Source organism: Rhinopithecus roxellana, chromosome 10, assembly GCF_007565055.1.
Source record: "Rhinopithecus roxellana isolate Shanxi Qingling chromosome 10, ASM756505v1, whole genome shotgun sequence".
In the NCBI taxonomy this organism is placed as follows: domain Eukaryota; kingdom Metazoa; phylum Chordata; class Mammalia; order Primates; family Cercopithecidae; genus Rhinopithecus; species Rhinopithecus roxellana.
Window position 1 is genome coordinate 94,006,515 of NC_044558.1, and position 25,709 is coordinate 94,032,223.

Genomic DNA, 25,709 nt, shown 5'->3' on the forward strand with positions numbered 1-25,709 from the left:
GGTGGTGGGCTCCTATAATCCCAGCTACTTGGGAGCCTGAGGCAGGAGAATTGCTTGAACCCGGGAGGCGGAGCTTGCAGTGAGCCGAGATTGCACCACTCTCGCCCACGCAAAAAGAGCGAAACTCCGTCTCAAAAAAACAAACAAACAAACAAAAAACTGCAATTCAATGATGCAATCCTTTTACAAATCCTTTTACAAATGATGATTTGTAAAAAACAAATGATGCTGCAACAACTTGACACCCTGAAGGGGGAAAAAAAGAACCTTGTCTCTCATTTCATACACACACAAACTCAAATGAATTACAGACCCAAATATAAAAACTAAAGCTATAACATCTTATAAGAAAACATCAGAGAAAGTATTTATGCTTGTGGATCTCAGGAACAAAAGTACTAAGCATTTAAAAAAAAATGGTGAAATAGACTTCATTAAATTCAAAACTTCTGCTATTCAAACGCCATTAAGAAAATCAAAAGGCAAGTCATAGACTGAGATAAATATTCATGATATATATATGGAAGGCAGAATAATGGGCCCTCAAAGACGTCCATGTTATAATCCCTGGGATTATGTTACCTTGTATTGCAGAATAATTAAGTTAAGAATCTTAAAATGGGGAGTTATCCAGGTAAGGCCAATGTGATCAGCAGGGTCCTTATAAGAGGCAGGCAAGAGAGTCAAAGTCATAGAGAGAGACATTCACTGGAAGATGCTGCGCTACTGGCTTTGATGATGAAGGAAGAGGCTACAAGCCAAATGATGTAGGCAGCCTCTAGAAGCTGGAAAAGGCAAGAAATGCCTCCAGAAGGAACACAGCCCTGCTGACAACCTTGATTATAGCACTGAGTACCATTTCACACTTCTCATTTCCAGAAGTATAATACATTTCTGTTGTTTTTATCTACTAAGTTTGTGACAATATGTTACAGTAGCAGTAAGAATACAACATACATATGGCAAAGAACCTGTGTCCAGAATATTTTGAAATTCTTATACCTCAATTCTTTAATAAGAAACCAACAATAACAAAAGGGCAAAAGATGAATGGCCATACTTCACAACAGAATGGCCAATAAACTTGTACAAAGTGCTCCAAAACAGTGGCCATCAGGACAGTGTCGTGATTAAAACCGTAATGCAGTAACACTCTGCCCCTACTAAAATGACTAAGATGACAAATGCTGACAAGCAACAAGCATGAGGCGTTAGTGAAAATGTGAAACGATTAGAACTCTACACGTTGCAGGTAGAAGCATAAAATGGTATAACCATTTTGGAAAAAAGATACGGGCATGGGGGAACATGTCCCCGAAAACCTTAAATGAAGTGTTCCTAGCAGCTTTCTTCATAATAGCCAAAAATGAGAAACAACCCAAAATCCTGTCAGTGAATGGAAAAAACAAATGCAGCTTAGGTATATAATGAAATACTACTTGGCAATGCAAAGGAAGTAACAAGTGATAAATGCAGGAAGATGGACGAATCTCAAAAACATGCTAAGCAAAAGAAATGAAGCTTGGAGCCGAGTGGTGCCATCTCAGCTCATGAAATTTGGAGGGGGTTCAAGTGATTCTCCCAACTCAGCTTCCTGAGTAGCAGGGATTACAGGTATGCGCCACCAAGTCCGGCTAATTTTTTGTATTTTTTTTAGTAGAGATGGGGTTTCACCGTGTTAGCCAGGATGGTCTCCATCTCCTGAACTTGTGATCCGCCCGTCTCAGCCTCCCAAAGTGCTGGGATTACAGGCATGAGCCACCACGCCTGGCTAAAGTTGATTTTAAAAGAATAAAAGATCTACACCAAATAAAGCAATCTGTAGGTTTCTAAAGTTAAGTTCTCCCTCTCCCATCTGTAATATATGCCTACTTGTGCTGCAGAATAGAAGGAACACAAGTCTATTGGCAGCTTGGTGACAGATCTTAGGACAGAAACAGCACATGCTTACCTGGGGTGCTACATAATAAGGGGTGAACTGGGGTGTCATCAAGTCACCTTGGTCAATCTTGGCAAATCCAAAGTCACACAACTTCACTGGGGCATCCTGAAATTTAAAAAAAAAGGAATCACTGCTCTAGAGTACTCAGTAAACATTAAAGGAAAATCCAGGTGCAAGACATGTTACCCTGAGCTCTAACAAGTTTCTTTCTGGCTGAGATGCGAGCTTATGAAAATAACATGTCCCCGGGTCTGGAGACAATGATTCACACTGAGGAACTGTTCTTAGTAATGCAGAAGTAAGGAATTCCTACCCACTCACACAGCTATTTTTGCTTTAGAACTTGTAAGGGCAGCACTAACGTCAAGGTCTTGGCCTAGGGCCCCTTCACTCTATAAGCCCATCACCTCTCATCAGTCTGGGTTACTTCACTCTTTTTTTTTTTTTTTTTTTGAGACGGAGTCTCGCTCTGTCGCTCGGGCTGGAGTGCAGTGGCCGGATCTCAGCTCACTGCAAGCTCCGCCTCCCGGGTTCCCGCCATTCTCCTGCCTCAGCCTCCCGAGTAGCTGGGACTACAGGCGCCCACCACCTCACCCGGATAGTTTTTTTGTATTTTTTAGTAGAGACGGGGTTTCACTGTGTTAGCCAGGATGGTCTCGATCTCCTGACCTCGTGATCCGCCCATCTCGGCCTCCCAAAGTGCTGGGATTACAGGCTTGAGCCACCACGCCCGGCCACTTCACTCTTAATATCTGCCATTAAGCTTTGTGACAGCCAGAGCAACTTATGTGGTGGGACATGGGGCAGGGGACAGGGCTGAAAGGGAAAACACAAATGAAACCATCAAGTTTCAAGATAATACATAACTGCATATAGATTCCTGCCCCTTCCCAAAAGTCCTCCAAATAATATCCAAAATCATAAGTACCACAAACACGTATCAGTATCATCCAAAATTATCAATGCCGGGAGTACAGTAGTACAGCTTCTCTGAGTCTCTAGCAAGGGAACGAGTAGAAGAAACAAGCTGTTTGAAGCACTTTGGCCTAAAGCTTCTTCACCATGAATTCGGAGCACTCCAAACACACCCACTCCTGAACTATGTTAAGAGTAGCAGCACTAAAATGCAGAAAAACAAGTCTTCTCACCAAAGAGTTATCCTTAAAAAGCAGATTTTCGGGCTTGAGGTCTCTGTGCGCAATGTTTAACAAGTGGCAGTGCCGCAGAGCCAAAGCTATCTGAAAAAAGACACAATGGAACAGCCACTTCTTAGAAAAGATCGCTCTTTAATACACCTGGTGTACAGAACTCAGGATGTTAAAAAACAAGCCTTCATTAAGACTGCGTTCAGTTTCAATTTTAAAGCAGAAATTAAGAAAAACTTGGAATACCAAGAAACAGAATGGATTAAGCTTAGTTTAACTGCAACTTGTATTTTGTCAAACAGAAAGAAAAATATGATGGTACAGCAATTCTTTGTCAGAATAAACTGATGGGTAAATTCTGTAAGGAATGGGAAAAATGAAATGCTCCCACTTTCATTCATCTGAGGTATGACAGGCACTGCAGAAGAAACACCTAAGCTGAGCAATGGTCAGCAGGCGTGGTCCCCATAGCAGGGCTACCGGCAGGGGCAGGACAGCAGGATCGCCTGGCTCAGACAAGAATGGCACTCTCCAGGGAGCTGAGAGTCAATAAATCAGCTGACTGGGTTTTTCCAACTAATACTGGAAACTCATTTTGCTCATCATGCTTGTTGAAAATGTTGCCTGTTTATGTGGATTTGAAGGGGTTTTATTTTATAGAAGATTATCAGAGCTCATCCTTTAATCCTAATATTTGAAAAAATTAAAGGTATAATTTTAAAAATCAAACAGAAAGAATAGATTCTACTTGTTCTTTAACTCTCAATATGGAATTTTCTCAGCAATCCAAGTATCAGTTCCTCCCTACCAGAAAGGAGGCATCCAGAAATGCTTAAGGTTCATGGTAAACTTGGAAGAACTTTTTATTAAGAAGCAATTGGGCTGTGCTTCCTAATTCTCTTTGCTTTGCTTGCTTGGTATTCTGAAGATAACCCTTGAGGGTTTAGCTTTTCACCTCTGCAGGAAGTGATTATCAGTTGGATTCCTCGTATTGTTCGTGACATAAATCATTTCTATAGCAATAAAATGTGATGTCAAAATAGAATATAACCAGGCATAATCCAGAATTACAAAGATCTTAGGATATTATTAAATATGAAGAAATCACAGAAAGGTGGCTCACATGCAAGAAGCATCTTATGTACAATTCTCTTAGAATATATTTTTATACCATACAATCTTTCAGGTGGTATCAGCAGCATTTTATTGCAAAGTCCAATAACAGCACATGCCTAAAGATACCTGCAGTCTACAAAGGAGTTAAGGTCGCCTTCCTTCCAGAATTTATTGAAATCTCACAGCAGCCTCAGGAAACAGTTGACAACCAATTAAGAACACAGTACCCCCACCCCCAAGTATAAAAGGGGTCACATTTCTCCTGTCAAAACATCTTTTCTGATTACATAACAAAGCAGGCAATGAGAAGTCAAATAGAGCTTTTCTTTAAGTTTTCTTTTCTTCCCCCCAATGAAATTGCGCTTGTTAACCAACTTTGTTGGCAGTTTGATTGGTACCTGGGGTTAACTTGCCTGCTTTGTTACTTGGCTGGCTTGCTTCTCTGTAAAGTGCCGGTGCTGGCTGATTCTGTGAAATAGCTCTCCCCCTTCCATCATCTCCATTACAATTAAGAGTCGGGCCCTGTTTGAAAGCATTTGATTTTGTTAAGTTAAAAAAAAAAAGAAAAAGAAAAAGAAACAAAAAACCCCTGAAACATTAAGAAGCTGACCTAAAGATACTGCATCTACAAAGTGTGTAACAACTTCCTAAATCCAGGATAACACAGTTACTAAGAACAAAAATTCTCATGTTCTGAAAAAAAAATTTTAATGTGATTTTTGGCTACCATTCTTTCATATATGCTTCCAGCTTCCATCCAAATGCTTTCACCAACAGAGCACAGTTGTGAAAAATAATCGTTTGATTTCCCATTTAATTTTAAAATTCTATCTTCTTTTTCCATCTGGAAAATTCCTACCCTTCCTTCAAGTCCTAGCTTCCACACAGCCTCTGTGAGACACATCTCCTCCCAGACTATAGTTAGCAGTTCCTCTCCTTTGTAAGCTTAGAATATTTTAGGGATGCCTGTCTTTAGTGCCTATTGCACTGCTATGATGATGGGTTTACATCTCAGTCTTCCCCAAAAAAACCATACCTTATTTAATTTTGAATTTCATCAGAGACTTAGAATGCCACCCAATATGCTTGCCAAACATTTGTTAACTAAAAGAATAATGTTGATTTCTTTCTTTAAAAGGAAAGTCAGACTAAGCAATAATAAAAGCTTTTTGTTTTATCAGCCTCTAAGACTTTGCCTAGAATAATATTTGGGTCCCTTTCACTGATTTGAAATAGAATCTGTTTAAATTCCACATTAAATGCTTTCTTGAAATGAGAAAGTAATCAGAATAATCAGGTGACCTGAAGAGTGGTAGGGGCATAGATGAAATTAGACTGGCCACAAGAGGATTACTGTTGAGGATGGATCATGAGAACTTGGGGATTCATTACATAATTCTGTCTGCTTTTACAAATGCTTGACATTTTCCAATTTACAAAAAGGGAGATGGAGGGGGAGGGGGAGAAGGAAGGGCACAGGAAGGGAGGGTAGGAGGAGGAAGGAGAGGGAAGGGAAGAGAGCACATAAAAGAGAGGATGACTCCACTACACATTGGCCTACATATGGGCATATGATGATGACACTGTGTAGTCTTACCTAGGGCTGGACTCATGAGGAAACTGGACACTGTTGGCAAACACTTCAATAATCTGAACTATGTTTGGGTGTGTGGCACACATCATGTGCAGACGTACCTTAAAGAGAACAGAGGAAATGTTTCCATAGGTAGGCGATACCAACATTTTCTCTCCAAAAACTGACCACACTAGATACAAGCCAATTACAATAAAAACTTAATCACCCAGAATGACGTAAAAAGCCAGTGTTTTCAAAGATTATCTCCTTAAGAAGGCTTTCTCCATGAATAAAACCTCACCAACAGATTTACTTCCTACCGTTCCATTTATTTGCAAATGAAAATCCGGCAAACAACTCATTTCATTTTAGAAATTATTCACATCCCTTTATGCAAAAGAAGTCCTTCATTGCACATGTTATTAGGAATGTCATTACCATATCCAGATAATTTAAAAGCAGTGTATAGCCAGGGTCAGTGGCTCACACCTGTAATCCCAACACTTTGGGAGGCCAAAGCGGGCAGATCACTTGACCCCAGGAGTTTCACACTAGCCTGGGCAACATGGCAAAACCCCAGGTCTACAAAAAGTACCAAAAAAATTAGCCTGGCATGGTGGCAAATGCCTATGGTCCCAGCTACTCAGGAGGCTGAAGTAGGAGGATCACTTGAGCCTAGCGAGGTCAAGGCTGCAGTGAGCCGTGATTGTGCCACTGCATTCTGGCCTGGGTGACAGAGTAAGACCCTGTTTCAAACAGAAACAAAAACCCAACGTATATTTTTAAAAACTAAAGGCCGGGCACAGTGGCTCACGCCTGTAATCCCAGCACTTTGAGAAGCCGAGGCGGATGGATCACCTGAGGTCAGGAGTTTGTCAAGGCCAGCCTGATCAACATGGAGAAACCCTGCCTCTACTAAAAATACAAAAAATGCATGGTGGTGCATGCCTGTAATCCCAGCTACTCAGGAGGCTGAGGCAGGAGAAGCTTGAACCCAGGAGGCGGAGGTTGCAGTGAGCCGAGACTGCGTCATCGCACTCCAGCCTGGGCAACAAGAGCGAAACTGTCTCAAAAAGAAGAAACAAACTAGAAACATCCTCAGAGTCCTCCTGTAGCATCACTTTTATACACCATTCACCTGACCCTTCCTCGTGCTATTTTATCTCCACCTTTAAGTATCTTTTTCAATAAGCAAAACTGAGGTAAATCTGAATACATGAGGGTACAAGAATCATATTAATTTTAAAAGAACAAGAGGTGGCTGTAAAGAAATGACTCAATGGCCTTTGACAGATCTAGGCCTACTTTACAATGCTAGCATGAATGGGGAAGAGAAGTAAACTTTGGACATAAAACTTTTTATGCATCACTGTATTCTCTTTAGGAAGCCACCTTACTTGCAAAAGAACAATTCTTAGGCACTTCAAGTATTTAAGTTGAGGCAATAAAGCATACCTCATTTCTAGCTTTTGGACGATCAAGAAGAATTTTCAGTGCAAACCGTTCTTGAGTAGATTTCTTTACACAGACTCTAGATTTGGAGGGAAAAAATCAATCAGAGATCATATATGTTAGAATGAAAATTAATTTAACACATATTTTCTTTGAGATTTGTACTTCTCATCAAGGATATGGCCAGGTGCATCAGAACAAACTTGCCCCCAAGGGTAGCAGGTGAGGGCGAAGAAGCATCTCACCCCTCTGCCCAGCAGCCAATGCTCAGGCCTCAGCTTCTAAGTCACACAACAGCAACTTGCTGCTGTGGGTCAATGAAAAAATAATGGCCTCAGCTGGCTACAGGTGACTCTCACAGTGGCCCCACAGTCTCGACATCTTTTTTTTTTTTTTTTTTTTTGAGACAGAATCTCGCTCTGTGACCAGGCTGGAGTGCAGTGGCATGATCTCAGCTCACTGCAATCTCTGCCTCCCTGGTTCAAGCGATTCTCCTGCCTCAGCCTCCCGAGTAGCTGGGATTATAGGTATGCACCACCACACCTAGCTAATTTTTGTATTTTTAGTAGAGATGGGGTTTCACCATGTTAGCCAGGATGGTATCAATCTCCTGACCTCATCATGATCCGCCTGACTCGACCTCCCAAAGTGCTGGGATCACAGGCATGAGCCACCACGCCTGGCCAGACATCTTAAATGACTCTATAAAAAGACCATGGCGACTCAGTTACTCTTAACTAATTTCTAAATACATGAGAAAAAGCCTAACATAAAAACCTGTACTTGTTAAATTCAGCCAGTTTCTCAAACCTGGCACATTTGATGTGTCTAATTCAAGATGTATTTCAAATGGCCCTTCTCAGAGTTTGCACATGCCAACATTTTGCCATAGTTTCTCATATGGATCGCTTACCTAACTGGACCACTAATTCCAGCTCCCAGCTTCTGAGTCCAATTGATACTGTATTCTTCTAAAATGGAAGTTTCCTATTAATATAAAAAAAGGGAGAGGACAGAGAATGATTCCCCAGTTAACAAGCTGAATAAGCAGAGATGGGACAACAGATGACCTGTTGCTCAACAGCTCATCTTCTAAAACAATCTGATAAGCAGAACTTTGTGTTCTACAGGGCTTTATAACTAGACATTTTGTCTAAATGACAATGACTCAGTTAGACATTGTTTTCCAATTTTCCAACAAGAAAGCAAAGACTTGAGGATAAAAGGAAATTATTCAGCTCATCTACAAGGTACATTTCCATAGACAATCAACGCTTTTGGGGGAATCTGAGAGGAAGATATTCTTTCAAAATGCTTCAATTACTAAATGCCTCTTTGCTACAATGGTCAAGTATTCTAGAAAGTGAGATTCTAGAAAGACTAGTCAGATATATGCTGCCAAGCTATAGAGGCCTATATACCTGAACAAGTTGATTACATTATTGGAATAACTGAATAAATTGAGACTTAAAAGTTCAAAAAAAAATAGCAATTAATCAATACCATAGTAACCACCTAATTTCCAACAGCACCATTTTGTGTACAGATATATTGTGTCATATTCATTATGTAAGTATATTTCTGATATAAATAACTCAACAGTTTAGGATAGAGCCTCTACAGTTTAATGAAAGTTGTAATGGAATTCCTGGCTAACTATTGTATGTTAGCTTCTGTTGCCATATGCTTTTAGATAAAAAATAATTTAATTCATTCATTCATTCACTCACTTATTTATTATAAGAGACAGGGTCTCAGCCAGGCTCACGCCTGTAATCCCAGCAGTTTGGGAGGCCGAGGCAGGCAGATCATGAGGTCAAGAGATCGAGACCATCCTGGCCAACATGGTGAAACACCATGTCTACTAAAAAATACAAAAATTAGCTGGGCATGGTGGCACGCGCCTGCAGTCCCAGCTACTCAGGAGGCTGAGGCAGGAGAACTGCTTGAACTCAGGAGGCGGAGACTGCAGTGAGCTGAGATTGTGCCACTGCACTCCAGCCTGGCAACAGAGCAAGACTCCATCTCAAAAAAAAAAAAAGACGGCCTCACTCTGTCACCCAGGCTGGAGAGCAGCGGTGTGATCATTTCTCACTGCAGCCTTGAACTCCTGGGCTCAAATGATCCTACCACCTCAGCCTCCCGAGTAGCTAGGAAAACAGGTACACACCACAACATGTGGCTAATTTTTTTCTTTTTTCTTTTTTTAGAGACAGGGTCTCCCTATGTTGCCCAGGTTGGTTTCAAACTCCTGACTTCAAGCAATCCTCCTGCCTCAGCCTCCCGAATAGCTGGGGTTATAGGCAAGAAAGTCATATATTTATTTTTTATTTGTTTATTTTGTGTGTGTGTGTGAGATGGAGTCTCGCTCTGTCGCCCAGGCTGGAGTGCAGTGGTGCGATCTAGGCTCACTGCAAGCTCCACCTCCAGGGTTCACGCCATTCTCCTGCCTCAGCTTCCCGAGTAGCTGGGACTATAGGTGCCTGCCACCACGCCCGGCTAATTTTTTGTATTTTTAGTAGAGATGGGGTTTCACCGTGTTAGGCAAGATGGTCTCGATCTCCTGACCTCATGATCCACCCACCTCGGCCTCCCAAAGTGCTGGGATTACAGGCATGAGCCACTGCGCCTGGCCGAAAGTCATATATTTAAATTGTGATAGTCTAAAATTCATTTTTGCAGGGTTCCACAGGTAAAATAGGAAACCAGCTGCAGACCTTAAGAAAGTCAAAATCCTGCCAGGCGCGGTGGCTCATGCCTGTAATCATAGCACTTTGGGAGGCCAAGGTGGGAGGATCACCTGAGATGGGAGTTCGAAACCAGCCTGACCAACATGGAGAAACCCCATCTCTACTAAAAATACAAAATTAGCCAGGCGTGGTGGCGCATGCCCGTAATCCCAGCTACTCAGGAGGCTGAGGCAGGAGAGTCGCTTGAACCCAGGAGGCGGAGGTTGCTGTGGGCCAAGATCACGCCATTGCACTCCAGCGTGGGCGACAAGAGCGAAACTCCGTCTCAAAAAAAAAAAAAAAAATCAAAATCCATAAGACTTTTACATTGTTTTGTTGCAATGAAAATCTGATAGATCATATGTAGCACAAGAATCCTGCTTGCTAGTATATAGGAATAGGATATTTGCTCATGTAATACATACTCATTGCTCATGTAATACATACTCACTGAGCAGCTAGTATATCAGGCTAAGTTCAGACATGAAAACAAGGCCTCTACCCAGTGAATGTGCCAGGCTTGGAAAGTCTTCATGTCTACCCCTTTCTGTGTCCAATTCTTGGTAAAGGTTCTCAACATACAGTAAATAACTATGGAATAAATGACTAGAAAGGAATTAATCCCTAGAAGGGCAGACTAAAGCCCTATGATGAAGGGATATTGAGTTAGGAGGACCCAGCAAGATTGCTACACAAACTCCCTTCTGAAAAACTGTGCATCAGGGTTATGGAGTTTGTCAAGCTCACACAGTGAGTTATGGGCACTATCAAGGTTATAATCTATGGATCTGGTATCCTCTACCATCCCCTATCCCAAGCACCTTTCCATCTATTAAGGGTAACTGCCCAGGCCCTAGCATAAAGATTAGGAACAAGTACTGCCCAATCAGAGAGGTCCTAGGCTCCATCTTCACTCACCACCTCCTAAACAGAACTCAAACCTACCCACTTAACCTGCCTACTTCCTTCACTTATCTGCTACATGACCTGTTTGACTTAGGAGTGTCTGACGAGACCCAGGGGAATAGAGTAGTGGGAAGGAGGGAGTTGAAGCAGAATTTAAGCATTGTGGTGAAAACTGTTCCACTCAACTAATGGAATCATACACTCACAGGAGACTATGGAAAATAAGATTTGTTCTACTGAATTACTCATTACAATCAGAGTTTATATGCCCAACCCCTTGGATGTAAAAATAAGTTGACCAAATTCTCCATTGTACTTTTTTTTTATTTTTTTAGACAGAGTCTTGCTCTGTTGCCCAGGCTGGAGTGCAATGGCGTGATCTGGTCTCACCACCTCCCGAGTTCAAGCAATTCTCCTGCCTCAGCCTACCAAGTAGCTGGGATTACAGGCTTGCACCACCACACCCAACTAATTTTTGTATTTTTAGTACAGATGGGGTTTCACCATGTTGGCCAGGCTGGTCTTGAACTCCTGACCTCAGGTGATCCGCCCACCTAGGCCTCCCAAAGTGCTGGGATGACAAGTATGAGCCACTGCGCCTGGCCCTCCACTGTCCTTATTAAGTTAGTACCCTACCTGATGGACAGCCAAGAAAGTTGAACTTGTAGAGACTCTGATTGGAGTTTTAACACTGAACTTTGCAGAAGGTAGGAGAAGCACTATCAGGCTCCCCTATAGCTGAATTTCTGGACCCCATTTTTTTTTTTTTTTTTTTTTTTTTTTTTTTTTGAGACGGAGTCTCACTCTGTCGCCCAGGCTGGAGTGCAGTGGCCGGATCTCAGCTCACTGCAAGCTCCGCCTCCCGGGTTCACGCCATTCTCCTGCCTCAGCCTCCCGAGTAGCTGGGACTACAGGCGCCCGCCACCTCGCCCGGCTAGTTTTTTGTATTTTTAGTAGAGACGGGGTTTCACCATGTTAGCCAGGATGGTCTCGATCTCCTGACCTCGTGATCCGCCCGTCTCGGCCTCCCAAAGTGCTGGGATTACAGGCTTGAGCCACCGCGCCCGGCCTGGACCCCATTTTTATACTTCCTGTCCTTTTTCCCAGGCTTAATTCTTCCATCTTTGTTGATGGTGCCATAAACACTAGCCAGAGCTAAGGCTTCACTGAGCCCAACTGGGCCAAAGAAGTTAACACACACCTTTCAACTAGACTGTCCACGGCTGGCACATTTTCTCACATATTTTAATGACAAAGGAGAAGGTAGGAAAGCATGGTCAATTAAAACAGTTTTACTGAAGGAAATTATGGACTACTTCAAAGACATCAATGACAAACGCAAAGGCTGGGTTGTGCTAAGAAATACATACACTACCTTAAATTAATAATGATACAAACATTTGGAATAAAATCATTTTTGAGAATTATCCAAGACAAGGGGTCAATAAATTTAGCCACTGCCTGTTTTTGCAAATAAAGTGTATTGGAATATAGCCATACCTACTGGCTTTCATACTGTTTTTGGCTGCTTTCACACTACAACAGAGTTAAGGGGTTGCAACCACAGGGACCACAAGACCTAAAATATTTCCTATATCACCCTTTACAGAGAAAGCTTGCTTTTCTAAACACTGTTCTAGACCACTGGATCTCAACAATAACTGCACATCACAATCACCTGAGATTTTTTTAAAGCTACCTGATGGTGCCCATAATCCCAGCATTTTGGGAGGCTGAAGCAGGCGGATCAGAGGTCAAGAGTTCAAGACCAGCCTGACCAACATGGTGAAACCACATCCCTACTAAAAATTAAAACATCAGCCGGGCATGGTGGTGGCACCTATAATCCCAGGTACTTAGGAGGCTGAGGCAGGAGAATCGCTTGAGCCTGGGAGGCAGAGGTTGAAGTGAGCCCAGATCACACCATTGCACTCTAGCCTGGGCGACAGAGCGAGATTCCATTTCAAAAAACAAACAAACAAAGCAACAACAACAACCAAAACAAAAAAAAACTACCTGACACAAAGAGGATTCCAATACGACTTGTTTGAGAAGTGGCCTGGGCATTAGTCCTCTATTCCTACTTACACCTTTACCTCTAGTAAGGCAGACCCTAGTCATTCTCTGAAGCTCAAAAACTAAGAAAAAAATGGAAATTCTTTCCCCCCCCAAGATGGAGTCTCGCTCTTGTTGCCCAGGCTGGAGTGCAGTGGCGCAATCTCAGCCCACTGCAACCTCCGCCTCCTGGGTTCAAGCTTCTCCTGCCTCAGCCTCCTGAGTAGCTGGGATTACAGGCGCCCACCATCGCACCCAGCTAATTTTTGTACTTTTAGTAGAGACAGGGTTTCACCATGTTGGCCAGGATGGTCTCCAACTCCTGACCTAAGGTGATCTGCCCACCTCGGCCTCCCAAAGTGCTGGGATTACAGGCGTGGAAATTCTTGTATTCACAGCATGAAGTGGTAGGCAATTCCTCACCACAATGGAAAAGTTAAAAATTAAAATTGTCAGAAAGAACTATTTTAATACAGTGTAAATCAAACAAACTGAGAAGTACAGATTCTTGAAATACCTGCTAGAGATTCACGTAAAAATAGTAAGCTTTCTAGCCTAGGATCCTGCCATCCTTCTACCCCTCTATTCCCACTGCTTACAGCATAGTCAGGTGGTGACAGTGCTAGTTTTCCCAGCATGGGGCCAGCTATGGAAATCAGCAGTTCTGCTGCTGTAGGGGGTGGACTCAATTTGGGGTGAGGAAGAAAATTCATGGATCTGCCAGCTAAAAGTTGTGAATGTGGATGGAAATGAATAGCTTTGGCAGTGGTCCTTGTTAGATGGGCAGAACATCCAGAGATTTAATGGGAAAATCCTGAAACAGAGCCATAGAAAGGCTGAGTTAAGCTCTTCACATGACCATCACTGACTAGGAAATTATACCTAAGAGAATCAGGAAAAACTGAAAACCAAAGGAGACTTTAGAGCCAGTTGCAATTTTTTAGAGTTTCTCCAAACCCACATACAAATTGACGGGGGTGGGGGGGGGGGGGGGGGGGCGGGGGCAGGGGGTATAGCTCAGCAGTAGAGCATTTGACTGTAAGTTGATCAGGATAGGGTAAAAGCCTCTGGCCTCTGGGGGGCCGGGCGCGGTGGCTCAAGCCTGTAATCCCAGCACTTTGGGAGGCCGAGACGGGCGGATCACGAGGTCAGCAGATCGACACCATCCTGGCTAACATGGTGAAACCCCGTCTCTACTAAAAAATACAAAAAAACTAGCCGGGCGAGGTGGCGGGCGCCTGTAGTCCCAGCTACTCGGGAGGCTGAGGAAGGAGAATGGCATAAACCCGGGAGGCGGAGCTTGCAGTGAGCTGAGATCCGGCCACTGCACTCCAGCCTGGGCGACAGAGCGAGACTCCGTCTCAAAAAAAAAAAAAAAAGCCTCAGGGGCTGCAAGTATTTGAGAACCTCTGCCCAAATCACTGACTGACAACTAAGTTAAACAGATACAGGGACAACCCACCAAAAGCCAGGCTAGGAAGAAAATAATGAAAAATTTTTTTTTTCTTTTGGGACGGAGTTTCGCTTTCGTCGCCCAGGCTACAGTGCAATGGCGCCACCTTGGCTCACTGCAACCTCCACCTCCCGGGTTTAAGCGATTCTCCTGCCTCAGCCTCCCAAGTAGCTGGGATTCGCTGGGCACAGTGACTCACGCCTGTAATCCCAGCACTTTAAGAGGCTGAGGCGGGTGGATCACCCGAGGTCAGGAGTTCGAGACCAGCCTGACCAACATGGTGAAACGCTGTCTCTACTAAAAATACAAAATTAGCTGGGCATGGTGGTGTGTGCCTGTAATCTCAGCTACTCGGGAGGCTGAGGCAGGAGAATCGCTTGAACCAGGGAGGCAGAGGTTGCAGTGAGCTGAGATCATGCCATTGCACTCTAGCCTGGGCAACAAGAATGAAACTCAATCTCAAAAAAAAAAAAAAAAAAAAGAAAAAGAAAAAAGACAGTGCTGGAATAACAGGCGTAGGACACTGAGTCCAGCTGAAAATAAAAATTTTAAAATTGACCAGGTACAGTGGCTCACACTTGTAATCCCAGCACTTGGGAGGCCAAGGCGGGAGGATCATGAGGTCAAGAGTTTGAGACCAGCTTGAAAACCCATCTCTACTGAGAATACAAAAAAGCTGGGCGTGGTGGCGGGCGCCTGTAATCCCAGCTATGTGGGAGGCTGAGACAAGAGAATCGCTTGAACTTGGGAAGCAGAGGTTGCAGTGAGCCAAGATTGTGCCACTGCACTCCAGCCTGGTGACAAAAAAAATAATAATAATTTAAAACTAGACAGAGACATTAGCACACAAAAGGAAAAATAGATTCTGGTTTAATTCTAAGCAATTAACTATAAACGTAACAAGCCACGGGGGGGGAAACTCAGAATCCAGAGTTGCTACAATATATTATCTAAATGTCCAGTTTTCAACCAAAATTAGTAGACTTGTAAAAACCAGCAAAGTGTCACCCAAGTTCAGGAAGAGAAATCAATAGCATCCGTCTCTGATTGGATGCAGATACTACATTGCGCAAACAGTTGCGCTTAAAAGCAACTATTTTAAATGTCTACAGAATTAAAGAAAACTGATGACAAAGTGAAAAAAAAATAATGGAGATTTTCAGCAGAGAAACAGAAAAAATGAGGAGGAACCACATGGAAATTCTAGAGTTAAAAATTACAATGACTGGCATGAAAAACTGATTAGAGGTGCTCAACAGGCTGAGCGCGGTGGCTCACGCCTGTAATCCCAGCACTTTAGGAGGCCAAGGCAGGTGGATCATGACATCAGGAATTCGAGACTAGCCTGGCCAACACAGTGAAACCCCGTCTCTACTAAAAATACAAAAATTAGACAGGCGCAGTAGCAGGTGCTGTAATCCCAGCTACTCAGGAGGCTGGGGCAGGAGAATTGAACCCAGGAGGTGGAGGTTGTGTTAGCTGTGATCACACCACTGCACTCCAGCCTGGGTGACAGAGCAAGACTCTGTCTTGGAAAAAAAAAAAAGAGGTGCTCAACAAATTTTCAGGTGACAGAATAATTAGTGAACATGAAAATACATAGAAAGAAATTATCAAATCCAAAGAATAGACAGAAAAAAGATTAAAGAAAAATGAGACCTGTAGAATAATGTCAAGCATTCCAACATATGGGTAACGGGAGAGCCAAAGAGTGGTGAAGATGGGGGAGGTGGGAATATTTGAAGAACAGGCAAAAGCTTCCCCAACTTGATGAACGGTAATAACCTACGGTCTCCAAGAAGCTCAACAAACTCTAAATAAGATAAACACAAAAAGAACCACACCTAGACATATCACATTTAAAACACTGAAAGACAAGACTGGGTGCAGTGGCTCATGCCTGTAATCCCAGCACTTTGGGAGGCTATGGCACGAGGGTCGCTTAAAAGTCAGGAGTTTGAGAACAGCCTGGGCAACATGGCAAAACCCTGTCTCTATAAAAAATACAAAAATTAGCCTGGTGTAGTGGTGCATGCTTGTGCCTGTGGTCCCAGCTACTGGGGAGGCTGAGGTGGGAGGGTTGCTTGAGCCCAGATCGAGGTTGCAGTGAGCTGAGATCATGCCACTGCACTCCAGCCTGGGCAACAGAGCGAGACCCTGTCTCTCTCTCTCTCTCTCTCTCTCTCTCTCTCTCTCTCTCTCTCTCTCTCACACACACACACACACACACACACACATAAAACCACTGAAAGAGAAAGAGAAAATAATGTAAGCATGACGGAAAAAATGGCATATCATGGACAGCAATATAAATAATGGCTGACTTTTCATCAGAAACAATGGAAGCCAGAAGACAGTAGAATCACATAATGAAAGTATTGAAAGAAAAAACTGTCAAGCATAAATTCTACATTGAACAAAATTATCCTTCAAAAATTAACAGTGAAATAAAGGCATTATCAAATAAATAAATACTGAAAGAATTCACTGCTAGTAGAATTGGCCTACAAGAACTACCAAAGGAAGTCCTTTGGCGAGAACAGCAATGCTACTGTATGAAAACTTGGATCAGGCCGGGCACAGTGGCTCACGTCTGTAATCCTAGCACTTTGGTAGGTCAAGGTGGGGGGGATCACATTAGGTCATGAGTTCAAGACCAGCCTGGCCAACATGGCGAAACCCCATCTCTACTAAAAATACAAAAAAAAAAAAAAAAAAAAAGGCATGGTGGCACACACCTGTAATCCCGGCTACTACGGAGGGTGAGGAAGGAGAATTGCTTGAACCCGGGAGGTGGAGGTTGCAGTGAGCCAACATCATACCACTGAACTTTAGCCTAAGCGACGGGAGCGAGGCTCCATCTCAAAAAAGAAAAGAAAAAAGAAAACTCGGATAGACAAGAAGGAACAGAAAGTACTAGAACAGGTAAACATGGAAAAAAATTATTTTCTTCTCTTAATTTCATAAATAGACATAAGATAGGTTACAACATATAAAGATACACATGACAATAAGAACACAAGGGATAGCTACCTTGGAGCAAAGGCGCTGTATCTTACCAGACTTTAGTCAATTTTAACCTAAAGTAAGACTGTGATAAATTAAAGATGCATATTATAATCCTCATAAAAGCATTTCAAAAATACATACCTAGAAAATCAACAGAGAAATTACATCAGATAGTAACTTCGATCAAGAGGGAAAAAATGAAGAATAACAAAAATGGTAAATATACTGTAGGTCCACATAAAAGGCTATAAATATATTTTACTCCTTTCTCTTATTTAAAACACGTAAGATTTAACTGCATAAACAAATAACTACAACACTGTATTTTCTGGTTTGTAATAGCTACATACATAATACATAGAAAACAGCAACACAAAAGAAGAGGGAGAAGGCTGAGCGCAGTGGCTCACGCCTGTAAGTCCAGCACTTTGGGAGGCCAAGCAGGTGGATCACCTGAGGTCAGGAGTTTGAGACCAGCCTGGCCAACATGGTGAAATTCCATCTCTACTAAAAACACAAAAATTAGCCGGGCATGGTGGTACACACTTATAATTCCAGTTATTCAGGAGGCTGAGGTGGGAGAATCACTTGAACCTGGGAGGCGGAGGTTGCAGTGAGCCGAGATCGTGCCACTGCACTCCAGCCTGGATAGACAGAGTGAGACTCCGTCTCAGAAAAAAAAAAAAAAGAGGCCGGGCGCGGTGGCTCAAGCCTGTAATCCCAGCACTTTGGGAGGCCGAGACGGGCGGATCACAAGGTCAGGAGATCGAGACCATCCTGGCTAACATGGTGAAACCCCCGTCTCTACTAAAAAAAAATACAAAAAACTAGCCGGGCGAGGTGGCGGGCGCCTGTAGTCCCAGCTACTCGGGAGGCTGAGGCAGGAGAATGGCGTAAACCTGGGAGGCGGAGCTTGCAGTGAGTTGAGATCCGGCCACTGCACTCCAGCCTGGGCGACAGAGCGAGACTCCGTCTCAAAAAAAAAAAAAAGAAAAGAAAAAAAAAAAGAAGAGGGAGGCAATGGAGCTAAACTCGGCCTCCCAAAGTGCTGGGATTACAGGCGTGAGCCACTGCACCCAGCCTAAACAACACACTTTTAAATAACCAGGAGGTCAAAGAAGATTTAACATGAGATATTAGAAATATTTTATCTCAATGAAAATGCAAACACAATTTGCCAAAAATAATGAGATGAAGTGGAAGTGGTGCTGAAACAGAAATTTTTTTTTTTTTTTTTTTTTTTTGAGACGGAGTCTCACTCTGTCGCCCAGGCTGGAGTGCAGTGGCCGGATCTCAGCTCACTGCAAGCTCCGCCTCCCGGGTTTACGCCATTCTCCTGCCTCAGCCTCCGGAGTAGCTGGGACTACAGGCGCCCGCCACCTCGACTGGCTAGTTTTTTGTATTTTTTAGTAGAGACGGGGTTTCACAGTGTTAGCCAGGATGGTCTCGATCTCCTGACCTTGTGATCCGCCCGTCTCGGCCTCCCAAAGTGCTGGGATTACAGGCTTGAGCCACCGCGCCCGGCCTGAAACAGAAATTTATAGCTGTAAATGCGTACATTAGAAAAAGATCACAATCACTAACCTAACCTTCTACCTTTAAAATGTAGAAAAAGAGCAGACTATACTCAAAGCAAGCAGAAAGAAGAAAATAATAAAGATTTGAGCAGAAAGCCATAAAACAGAATACAGAAAAATAGAGAAAATCAATGAAAACCAAAAGTTGATTATTTGAAAAGATCAACAAAGTTAACAAACCTTTAGCTGAACTGACCAATTAAAAAAAAGGGAGGACACAAATTATTAATATTAGAAATGAAAGAGGGAACATCACAACTGACTTTATAGAAATCAAAGTATTAAAAGGGAAAACCATGAACTTTATGCCAACAAATTAGAGCACTAGATAAAATGGACAAACTTCTAGAAAGACAGAAATTACCAAAACTCACTCAAGAAGAGAAAGAAAACCTGAATAGACCCATAAAAAAAAACTGAATTAATAACTGAGTATCTTCCCATGAAACAAAGTCTAAGCCTATGGGTTTCAGTGGTAAATACTACACATTTGTAGGGTTTCTCAACCTCAGCACCACTGACATCTTGAGCCAGAGAGTTCTCTGTTGTGGGGTTGCCTTTGCCTTTTAGGATGTTCAGCAGCATTCCTTCCCTCTACCCACTAGGTGCCAGAAGCACTCGCTACCAGCTGTGATAACCAAAAATTTCTCCAGATGTTACCAAATGTCTTCCAAGAGGTAAAATCCCTGCCCCTTCCATTGAGAACCACATATTTAAAGAAATAATGTATTCCAAACTTTGGCCTCCCAAAGTACTGGGATTATAGACATGAGCCACCACACCTGGCTGTAAAACACCCCTTTATTTCATATTGAAAATCATTACTGGCTGGGCGCGGTGGCTCATGCCTGTAGAAGCCCGGCACTTTGGGAGGCCGAGACAGGTGGATCACGAGGTCAAGAGACGAGACCATCTGGCCAACATGGTAAAATCCCATCTTCACTAAAAATACAAAAACTAGCTGGGCATGGTGGCACGTGCCTGTAGTCCCAGTTACTTGAGAGGCCAAGACAGAAGAATCACTTGAACCAGGGAGGCAGAGGTTGTAGTGAGCCAAGATCGTGCCACTGCACTCCACTCCAGCCTGGCAGCAGAGTGAGACTCTGTCTCAAAAAAAAAAAAAAAAAAAAAAGAAAGAAAGAAAAGAAAAGCTTTTCTACGTTCATAGTAATGATCCAATAGAGAAGGGTATACTTTCTAACTTATTCTATAAAGCTAGCATTACATTCATACCAAAACCAGAAAAAGGCATCACAAAAAAAATCTATCATGAATATAGATTTAACGATCCTCAACAAAATATTAACAAACTGAAACCAGCAACATGTAAAAATGATTCTACACCAGATAAGTGGGTCTAAGTGGGTCTAAGTGGGGTTTATACCAGGAATGCAAGATTGGCTTAATATCTGAAAATCAATTATTATTACTATATACTACATTAAGAATACAAAACAAAAACCACATAATTAACTCAATAGATGAAGGAAAAATATTTAACAGAAACTCAACACCCATTCCTGATAAAAACTGTCAGCCAGGCCAGGCATAGTGGCTCAAGCACGTAATCCCAGCACTTTGGAGGCCGAGGCGGGTGGATCACCTGAGGTCAGGAATTTGAGACCAGCCTGACCAACAAGGTGAAACCCCATCTCTACTAAACAGGTGAAAAATTAGCTGAGCATGGTGGTAGGCACCTGTAGTCCCAGCTACTCAGGAGGCTGAGACAGAAGAATTGCTTGAATTTGGGAGGCGGAGGGTGCACTAAGCTGAGATCACACCACTGCACTCCAGCCTGGGCAACAGAGAGAGACTCCATCTCAAAACAAAAAAATTTTGTTTTGGCCGGGCGCGGTGGCTCAAGCCTGTAATCCCAGCACTTTGGGAGGCCGAGGCGGGCGGATCACAAGGTCAGGATATCGAGACCATCCTGGCTAACACGGTGAAACCCCGTCTCTACTAAAAAATACAAAAAACTAGCCGGGCGAGGTGGCGGGCGCCTGTAGTCCCAGCTACTCGGGAGGCTGAGGCAGGAGAATGGCATGAACCCGGGAGGTGGAGCTTGCAGTGAGCTGAGAACTGGCCAGTGCACTCCAGCTTGGGTGACAGAGCAAGACTCCGTCTCAAAAAAAAAAAAAAAAAATGTGTTTTATACGTAGAAAATCCTAAGGGATCTATAAGAACTGGTATGCAAATGTACTAAGGATACAAAATACAAAATCAATGTACAGAAATCAACTGTATTTCCATACACTAGCGACAAACAATCCAAAAATGAAATGAAGAAAACAATTCCATTCTTTTTGTTTTTTTTTTTTGAGACAGAGTCTTGCTCTGTTGCCCAGGCCGGAGTACAGTGGCACGATCTCGGCTCACTGTAAGCTCCGCCTCCCGGGTTCGCACCATTCTCCTGCCTGAGCCTCCTGAATAAAAGGGACTACAGGCGCCCGCCACCACGCCCGGCTAATTATTTGTATTTTTTTTAGTAGAGACAGGGTTTCACCATGTTAGCCAGGATGTTCTCGATCTGATGACCTCGTGATCTGACCGCCTCAGCCTCCCAAAGTGCTGGGGTTACAGGCGTGAATAAGAAAATAGGAATAAATTTATCAGGCTGGGCGCGGTGGCTCTCGCCTGTAATCCCAGCACTTTGGGAGGCCAAGTCAGGTGGATTGCCTGAGGTCAGGAGTTCAAGATCAGCCTGGCCAACACGGTGAAACCCTGTCTCTACTGAAAATACAAAAATTAGCCCGGCATGGTAGAGTGAGCCTGTAATCCCAAATATTCAGGAGGCTGAGGCAGGAGAATCACTTGAACTCGGGAGACAAAGGTTGACATGAGCCAAGACTGCACCACTGCACTTAAGTCTGCGAGACAGAGTGCGACTCTGTCTCAAAAAAAAAAAAAAAAAAAAAGGAATAAATTTATCAAAGGGCAAGATTTATAGATTTATATACACTGGAAACTAGAAAACACTGCTTAGAGAAACTGAAGAAGCCCTAAAAAAATGGGGAGCTCTACTACGTTCATAGACAAGATAATATACTTGACCCTTGAACAACGTGAAGGTTAAGGGCACTGACACCATGGGCAATCAAAAATCTACATATAACTTCTGACTCCCCCAAAATTTAACTATTAATAACCTGTTAACCATATTGACAACAGAAAGTCAATTAACACATATTTTATATATGTACTGCTACTATATTGTTACAATAGAGTAAGAGAGAAAAAATGTTAAGAAAATCATAAGAGAAAACATATTTGCTACTCATTAAGTAGAAGCGCATCATAAAGGTCTTCACCCATCTTCAGGATGAGCAGACTGAGGGAAAGAAAGGAGTTGGTTGGTCTTGCTGTCTCGGAGTAGCAGAGGTAGAAGAGGTGAAGGGCATGGAAAGGAAGGCCGGAGAGGCAGGCACATCTGGTGTAACATTACAAAAATACATCCTCATTTCTGTCTGACTTTTTTGTTTTTCCATTTCTCTAAGAACATTTCTATACAAGACTAATCCTTCTTCCACCATTCGCTTTCATTTCAGTGCCAGTTGAGAAGGGTCCATTCCATATTCCATAAACAAAGCCAAAGGAAGTCTTGAATAATTGGAACCCTTCTGGCAAATTGTCTAATGTCAATTTTTCCCTGCCCCTGTTTCTTGTACCTCTTATTCCTTACTGTCTGGCACAGAAGCACTCATCTCCATCAAGTCATCTTCTATTAATTCCTCAGGTGTGGTGTCTATTAGCTCTTGAATTTCTCCAAGATCTGTACCTTAAAACTCTTCACCCTTCACCTTTTTTGCCATATCCACAATCTCTTTCATGATTTCCTTAACCAGTTGTCATAAATCCTATGAAGTCATGCACATCTGGACAGAGTTTTCTCCACCAGGAATTTATTGTTTCAGGCTTGACGGCTTCCACAGCTTTTTCTATAACAATGGCATCTTCCATGGTGTAATCCCTCTAGACTTTCAGGACGTACTATCAGGATTCTCTTCCTTGGTGTTAAGAGTCTTTTCCAGAGTATCCCATGTAATGAGTCGTGAAAGTTCTGTACCAGGTACAGTGGCTCAAGCCTGTAATCCCAGCACTTTGGGAGGCCGAGGCGGGCAGATCACTTGAGGCCAGGAGTTCGAGACCAACCTGGGCAAAATGGTGAAACCCCATCTCTGCTAAAATACAAAAATTAGCCAGGCATTGTGGTGCATGCCTGTAATTCCAGCTGCTCGAGAGGCTGAGGCATGATAATTGCTTGAACCTGGGAGGCAGAGGTTGCAACGAGCCGAGATCACCCCACTGCACTCCAGCCTGGGCGACAGAGCCAGACTCTTTCTAAAAAAAAAAAAAAAAAGTCCTTACAACCTCCTGATCTAGAGGGTGAATTAGAGACACTGTTTCTGGACAAGTGGACCACTTCAAAGCCTAGTGTTGAACTCATGGGATTCTGGGTGGCCAGAGGCATTGTATCAAAAGAACTTTAAAAGGCAGTCCTGGCTGGGAATGGTGGCTCATGCCTATAATCCCAGCACTTTGGGAGGCCGAGGCAGGTGGATCACTTGAGGTCACGAGTTCAAGACCAGCCTGGCGAACATGCTGAAACCCTGTCTCTACTAAAATACAAAAATTAGCTGGGTGTGGTGGCAGGCACCTATAATCCCAGCTACTCGGGAGGCTGAGGCAGGAGAATCGGTTGAACCCGGGAGGCAGAGGTTGCAGTGAGCCAAGATCATGACACTGCACTCCAGCCTGGGGGACAAAGCGAGACTCTGTCTTAAAAAAAAAAAAAAAAAAAAAAAAGTAGTCCTTTACTGGCATGGTACTTCCTGATTTCAGGGACAAAGCATCAATGGAACTGAATCAGAAAATGGGTTCTCGGCCAGGCTCAGTGGCTCACTACTGTAATCCCAACACTTTGGGAGACCGAGGCGGGCAGGTCACAAGGTCAGGAGATCAAGACCACCCTGGCTAACACAGTGCAACCCCGTCTCTACTAAAAATACAAAAAATTAGCCGAGTGTGGTGGCGGACGCCTGTAATCCCAGCTATTCGGGAGGCTGAGGCAGGAGAATGGCGTGAACCCAGGAGGCAGAGCTTGCAGAGAGTCGAGATCACGTCACTGCACTCCAACCTGGGCCACAGAGCGAGACTCCATCTCAAAAAAAAAAAAAGAGAAAATGCGTTCTCATTATCCAGGCTTTCTTTTGATACTAACAGACTGGCAGCTGGTGTTTTATCTTCTCCCTTCAAGGCTCAGAGGTTAGCAGCTTTATAGGCAAGGGTAGTCCTGATCATAAACTTGACTGCATTTACACAAAACAGAAGTTAACCTAGCTCTTCCTACCTTAAATCTCGGCACTCACTGCTGTTCCTTACTAAAAAATGTCCTTTGTGGCATTGTGTTCCCCAGAATAGGGCTTTTTTGTCTGCATTAAAAACCCATTCAAGCAGACATCCTTTTTCCTCAATGATTTTCTTAATGGCATCTGGGAACTTGTTTGCCACCTCCTGTTCAGCAGAAGCTGCTTCTCCTGTTACTCTGACATTTTTTAAGCCAAACTTCTCTACAATTATCAAACCATCCTTTGCTGGCATTAAATTCTCCAACTTTAGATCCTTTACCTTCCTTTTGCTTTAAGACACAATGACTGATTTTTCTCAAAAAATATTAGAGGCTATAGGTATGCCTTTCTTATAGCACTCTTGCACCCACATAAAAGCTGCATCTTCAATATGAAATAAAAGGTTATTTTGGCCAGGCACAGTTGCTCATGCCTGTAATCCCAGCACTTTGGGATGCAGGCAGATCACAAGATCAAGAGTTCGAGACCAGACTGGCCAACATGGTGAAACCCTGTCTCTACTAAAAATACAAAAATTAGCCAGGCATGCTGGCACACACCAGTAATCCCAGTTACTTGGGAGGCTAAGGCAGAATTGCTTGAACCTGGGATGCGGAGGTTGCAGTGAGCTGAGATTATGCCACTGCACTCCAGCCTGGTCAACAGAGCAAGACTCCATCTCAGAAAAAAAAAAAAAGGATATTTCACAACCAGTCGTGGTGGCTCATGCCTATAATTCCAGCACTTCGGAAGGCCAAAGTGGGACAACTGCTTGAGCTCCAGAGCTGGAGACCAGCTTGGGCAATATAGTGGAACCCATGTCTCTATGGCTAATTTTTATGTTTTTTAGTAGAGACGGGGTTTCACCTTGCTGGTCAGGCTGGTCTCAAATTCCTGACCTCAGGTGATCCACCCGCCTCAGCCTCCAAAGTGCTGGGATTACAGGCTTGAGCCACTATGCCTGGCTTGGCTGACAGTTTTTATCAGGAATGGGTGTTGAGTTTCTGTTAAATATTTTTCCTTCATCTATTGAGTTAATTATGTGGTTTTTGTTTTGTATTCTTAATGTAGTATATGGTAACATTACTTGATTTTCAGATATTAAGCCAATCTTGCATTCCTGGTATAAACTCCACTTAGACCCACTTAGACTCCCTTATCTGGTGTAGAATCATTTTTACATGTTGCTGGTTTCAGTTTGTTAATATTTTGTTGAGTATTGTTAAATCTATATTCATGATAGATATTTTTTTGTGATGCCTTTTTCTGGTTTTGGTATGAATGTAATGCTAGCTATACAGAATAAGTAAGAAAGTATACCCTCCTCTATTGGATCATTACTATGAACGTAAAAAAGATTTTCTTTTCTTTCTTTTTTTTTTTTTTTTGAGACAGAGTCTCGCT

General features: G+C 43.1%; 1 protein-coding gene across 9 annotated transcripts in view; it reads right to left on the minus strand.

Moving 5' to 3' along the window:
• The window catches only part of MAPKAPK5 (MAPK activated protein kinase 5), a 53,085-nt gene that overhangs the window by 22,110 nt on the left and 5,266 nt on the right, over window positions 1-25,709 (minus strand). For 8 of the 9 annotated variants that reach the window (XR_004059580.1, XR_004059579.1, XR_004059581.1 and 5 more), the window contains exons 2-7: window positions 8,145-8,218; window positions 7,235-7,310; window positions 5,801-5,898; window positions 4,617-4,725; window positions 3,091-3,180; window positions 1,952-2,047 (exon numbers count right to left, since the gene is read on the minus strand). Coding sequence is in view for 5 of the 9 variants with exons in the window: in XM_030938949.1 (XP_030794809.1) it covers window positions 1,952-2,047; window positions 3,091-3,180; window positions 4,617-4,725; window positions 5,801-5,898; window positions 7,235-7,310; window positions 8,145-8,218 (543 nt within the window). In the remaining 4 variants the exon portion in view is untranslated. The remainder of the gene's footprint in view (window positions 1-1,951; window positions 2,048-3,090; window positions 3,181-4,616; window positions 4,726-5,800; window positions 5,899-7,234; window positions 7,311-8,144; window positions 8,219-25,709) is intronic. The other variant, XR_004059582.1, reaches the window with a different exon arrangement.